This window comes from Chinchilla lanigera, unplaced genomic scaffold (assembly GCF_000276665.1).
Source record: "Chinchilla lanigera isolate Chin_1 unplaced genomic scaffold, ChiLan1.0 scaffold00093, whole genome shotgun sequence".
Classification (NCBI taxonomy): domain Eukaryota; kingdom Metazoa; phylum Chordata; class Mammalia; order Rodentia; family Chinchillidae; genus Chinchilla; species Chinchilla lanigera.
In genome coordinates, this window is record NW_004955494.1 from 3,785,657 (window position 1) to 3,790,482 (window position 4,826).

At 38.4% G+C, this 4,826-nt stretch overlaps 1 protein-coding gene across 7 annotated transcripts in view; it reads right to left on the reverse strand.

The window, feature by feature from the left end:
- Positions 1 to 4,826, reverse strand: part of Ubn2 (ubinuclein 2) — a gene marked incomplete at its 5' end in the record, with an annotated part of 93,761 nt that overhangs the window by 51,243 nt on the left and 37,692 nt on the right. For all 7 annotated transcript variants that reach the window (XR_001231311.1, XR_001231312.1, XM_013504949.1 and 4 more), the window contains 4 exon segments: positions 1,689 to 1,739; positions 2,869 to 3,012; positions 3,632 to 3,745; positions 4,251 to 4,369. Coding sequence is in view for 5 of the 7 variants with exons in the window: in XM_013504949.1 (XP_013360403.1) it covers positions 1,689 to 1,739; positions 2,869 to 3,012; positions 3,632 to 3,745; positions 4,251 to 4,369 (428 nt within the window).

Genomic DNA, 4,826 nt, shown 5'->3' on the forward strand with positions numbered 1-4,826 from the left:
GTTTAGGCTGGCCTTGAACTCACTATATAACCCACATTGGCCTTGATCTCATGGTGATCCTCCTGCCTCAGCCTCCTGAGTGCTGGGATTACAAGTATGTGCCACCACAACTGATGAGGCTGTTTTAAAAAGCTGAGGGGGCTAGGGACGTAGCTCAGCAGCACAGCACGTGCCTGGCAAGTGTGAGGTCCTGAGTTCAATTCCCAATTAAAAAAAAAATTAAAAAAACAAGTTCAGGGGAACTAGGTGTGGTGGCATGTACCCATAGTCTCAGCCACTTAAAGGAAAAAAAAAGCTGAAGGGAACATCTCATATAAACACCTTTAGGATTAAAAGTGTGAGTTATTTATACCTGAATTATAATGCATATGTGGCTTTAGAATTTCAGGAAAACTAAAGGCCATAAATATTTACATAAATACACATAAACACAAATATAATTATTTGCAATGAAACAAACCTATAATGTATAAAACCGAGCTACCAAAAAAAAAAAAAGGGCCAAGCATAGTGGTTCATGCCTGTAATCCCAACTGTTCTAGAGGTGGCAGGATCACTAGAGCCCAGAAGTTCAAGACCAGCCTGGACAATGTGAAATCCCATCTCAAAAACAAAAACAAACCCAAGAATAATAAGAACTGAAAGCCACATTCAAAAGAATAGGTCCTTGATGTCACATCCTTCCTAAAAACCAAAATATTCCATCTATTATAACTATATCTGACAGAAGGAATTAAAATTTTTTTGTTGTTAGCACATGTTTGCAATATGTGTTTACATTCATCTTAGGGCATAGGTCTATGTACCTGACACATCTGGATGCTGTTATTCCCTTCCCCTCCCCACTGTCCTCCCTCCCTCTGGAAATTCTGTAATGTTACCCAGAAGATATAATCAGATGTCTTAGCAGAACACTGCGTACTCTATATTCTCAGTAACTCAGTAATTTTATACTTTAATAATTCTTTAATACTATACTTGCAGGCTATAGAGGAGCATTCGTAATTGGTAGATGCAAATACAACTGTGGAGTTGGCCAGCAGTCACCAAAAGCCCAACAATAGGCAAAACTGCCCTCTTCCTACACATGAAGAGGATGAGATCTTTCTTTCAGTTCACTGGGCTGGGGTGTGGCTCAGTGTCAGAGTGCTTACCCAGCATGTGCTAGGCCCGGGATTTAAACCCCAGCACAGAAAGAAAAAAAATCATCTCACTAACAAAACATCCAGTTCTTACAGAGGAGACAGCTAAGAATAGGCTGTTTTTGTAGACTAACATCTTCCCCCAGGCCAAGGCAGGTAGGTATAGAAAAGTTCTGTGAGTTCAGGGCAGGAGATAAGTCACCTAGGCAGATGATAAGAGCTCAACAAAAAGAATCTAAAACACTGGGGCACCAAAGGCCAGGAACAAAGGGAAATCACGGGGTCTGCTTGCTTCCACAGCTCCCTGCACCAGAACCTGGGCCGTCCCATCTGGATTGATGGGGTTTTGGAGAACAGCCCAAGAACTAGCTCAACAGATATGCTCTGACAGGGTCAAATGATTTTTTTAAAAAACGTAAGATAAAATGGAGATTCCCTAAGTGTACGTTCAAATCCTATTTGAACTAGCATTTGATACATGATATTTTTGTTTACTAAAGCCGTAATGTGAATAAAAACGAAGAAACACAGTCTGCATTTACTCACGGAGCAGAAGTAAGGTGATTATGTACACTTCGGCTTTCCTTAAACAGCATTCTGAAAATTAAAAAGACAAAATTACCTTTTATAGCAGGTAACAACATGATAACTGCTTCCCTTTTTTTTAAAGACAGGGTTTCACTTTGTAGTTCAGACTGGCCTTGAACTCTGTGTAGCCCAGGCTGGCCTCAAACTTGCAGCCATCCTCCTGCCTCAGCCACCTGCGGGCTGGGATTACAGGTTTTTTTTTTTTTTTTTTTTTTTTTTTTGCTTTTTCTCCGGTACCGGGAACTGAACTCACGACCTTGCACTTGCCAGGCAGGCGCTTTGCCGCTGAGCTAAATCCCCAGCCCCGGATTACAGGTTTTTGCTACCACATCTGGCTGGTTTATTTTTTAAAATCTTTTGGTTTTCAATAGGCTATTCCTTTTTTACTTACCAAGTAGAGTGTAATGGTACAATACACTCAACTTATTTTATGGAGAATTTCATATTCCTCTATTTAAAATTTTTAACAGATCAACAGAAAAGATATTTTCTGTTAATTTAAGACGGACCACTTTTAAGAAAATGGGTTGAGATAGTCAAATTTATTAATTTTTACCCCTTTAAAACTCTTGAGACTTTAAATAGGACTACTCTTCACTTGAGATACTGACTGTACTATATATTTTTTTTAAAAGTGGAAAAGTTTTACTAATATATACTATATTCTATAGAACTTCTTGTTCTATGCTCTACATCCTGTATTAAGCTATCTACATATTATTCCCCAAAGTTTAAAACCATCTTTCCTTCTCCCTTTTTCCCTACTTACAGATTCAAAACAAAAGAGTAGTCAGTAAAAAAATGATTTTCTGAAACAGAATCTCGCCAAATGGAAAAGTTGCCTAGGTTGGGCTCCAACTAGGAATCTTCCTGCCTCGGCCTCCCAGAGTGCTAGGATTATGGATGTGCACCACCATGCTTAATCACCTTTATGTCTCTGTCTTTACTTCTATGTCCAACTGTTTTGTCTTTTACAGTGCTTTTAGCTTGCGAAGCAGAGAATACCTGAGATACTACAGAGGGTGTTGGACACATTAACTTCCTATCAAAATGTCATGTGTGTATTTGTATGCGTGGGTAACATTAACAACAGCAGAATGAAAGGGTAAAGCAGAATCCAGGAAGTCACATTTCTTACCTTGCCTGCATCCAGCCCTTAGGCCACAAGGGCTTTACCTCTGTCTCCATGAAGGATTTAAGATAATCCTCAGCAGACTGGCTTTTATTTGGCTCTAACTCATAGCATCCCAATTTGATCTCAACCAGGTTACATAACAAAGATCTAAAAAGAGTTAAAATACATATAAATTTTATATGTAGTCTTATACATACAATTTATATAGTTCTTATATAATTTGTATATAAATCTGACTACAACGCTGAGGATAATTACGTTTGAAACAATTTTTAAATAAGCATACAAATCTGACAGCAGTAATATTATCTGAAGAATTCAGATAATCACATGAAAGTAACTGATTTCTAACATTTCTTATTCATTGTACTACAAACCCCCCAGCATGAAATAATTTCCTTTGATACTTTTATTTAACATACCAAGGACTGATTCTGTACCTGTGTGTGGTACAGAATCACTGACAAGATAGCTGATTTGTACAAATATATGGAGTACCTGACCTTCTGAAACCATTATAATATTCCATTATTAGATTATCAATAAGAAATATTAAAAAAAAGAAAAAGAAATAGTATATGAAAACAAAAGTGAAAACATTCTAAGGACAGATTTAGGACCAGACTACTGTGCACTTGAATATATTTTTCCTAAGCACTCATGTTGGGTCCCTTGGAATCTAGGCTTCTGCTCACGGATTCCTTCTAGGAAACTCTACTTCTGTGCTGTGTACTTGGTTAAAGGTGGAGAACTGCTGAAATCTCACCTAATGGTGTCATCCCAGTGGAATTTCTTTCTTGGTCCTATGACTCGTTTTCCTGGTTTCTCATCATCATCTTCCTCTGATCCATTTTTTTCTCGCTCTTCATCTGTTTGCAACCTAAAAAAAGTTTTATGAAGCAAAGCTTTAACCCCACACTGCCTATAATGTGCTCCATAAATACTAGCTGACTTGCTTAGATGAATGTTAACTCAAAAGGGAAGAGAAACTATCCCTCCATATAACACTTTGAACTTGGAATGAATTGTAAAGCAGCTTTGTAAAAGGTGTTCCAACTATTATAAAAAGCACAGACACTCATCTTTTAGGTCAGATTATTTGTGTCCAGCCCAAACTAGTGAGGTTGTCAGTAAGTGAAATGTTTCACCAGTGCTGGTTCTTGCTTGGATCACATCCACGCACTAAATCAACAGACAAAGCCTTTTGTCTTTGAAACCAAAGTAACTGAGTGGGGAGTAACACGTCATTCAGAAAACGTTCCCTTTACCATTTGAGCTGTGTGTATGGATTTCTACTTGAGGATGAAGGCCACTTACAACCAACCCCTGACAGCTGGGCCTGACTCTCCAACACCAAAGCCCACCCAGACAGAAGCAGCACATACTTGGCACACTTAGCTTGACTACGCGCCTGGCAGTCTTCCTGGTATTTAAACAGCTGTTCAGGCATGACATTGCTAACAGCCAATTTCAGTTTCTGCAGAGGCTCTCTTAAACGATCATCCTGAAGGGAAAAAAATACTATATCTTAACAAGATTTATCCTATAAACAGAGTCTCAAAAAGATACAATTTATGTTTCAGATACTGATTATAAATTTGAAATATTAGCTATGTAAATATGGACATTTCTTCTATAGCACTGACTTTATGGCATACACTGGATATAAAATTAGGATGATCATTATATCTTTCTTTCTTTTTTTCTTTTTGGTTTTTTTTTCCGGTACCGGGAATCAAACTCACGAGGTTGCGCTTGCCAGGCAGGCACTATGCCGCTAAGCTAAATCCCCAGTCCCAGATGATCATTATTTCTCAGTCAAGCAGAGTCCCAGTGTTTATCTGCTGCCCTAGCATGATTTGTATTTTTTTTTTTTTTTTTTTTGGTCTTTTGAGACAGGGTCTCACTATGCAGTTCAGGCTGACCTTGAGCGCACTTTGTAGCCCAGGTTGGCCTCAAAC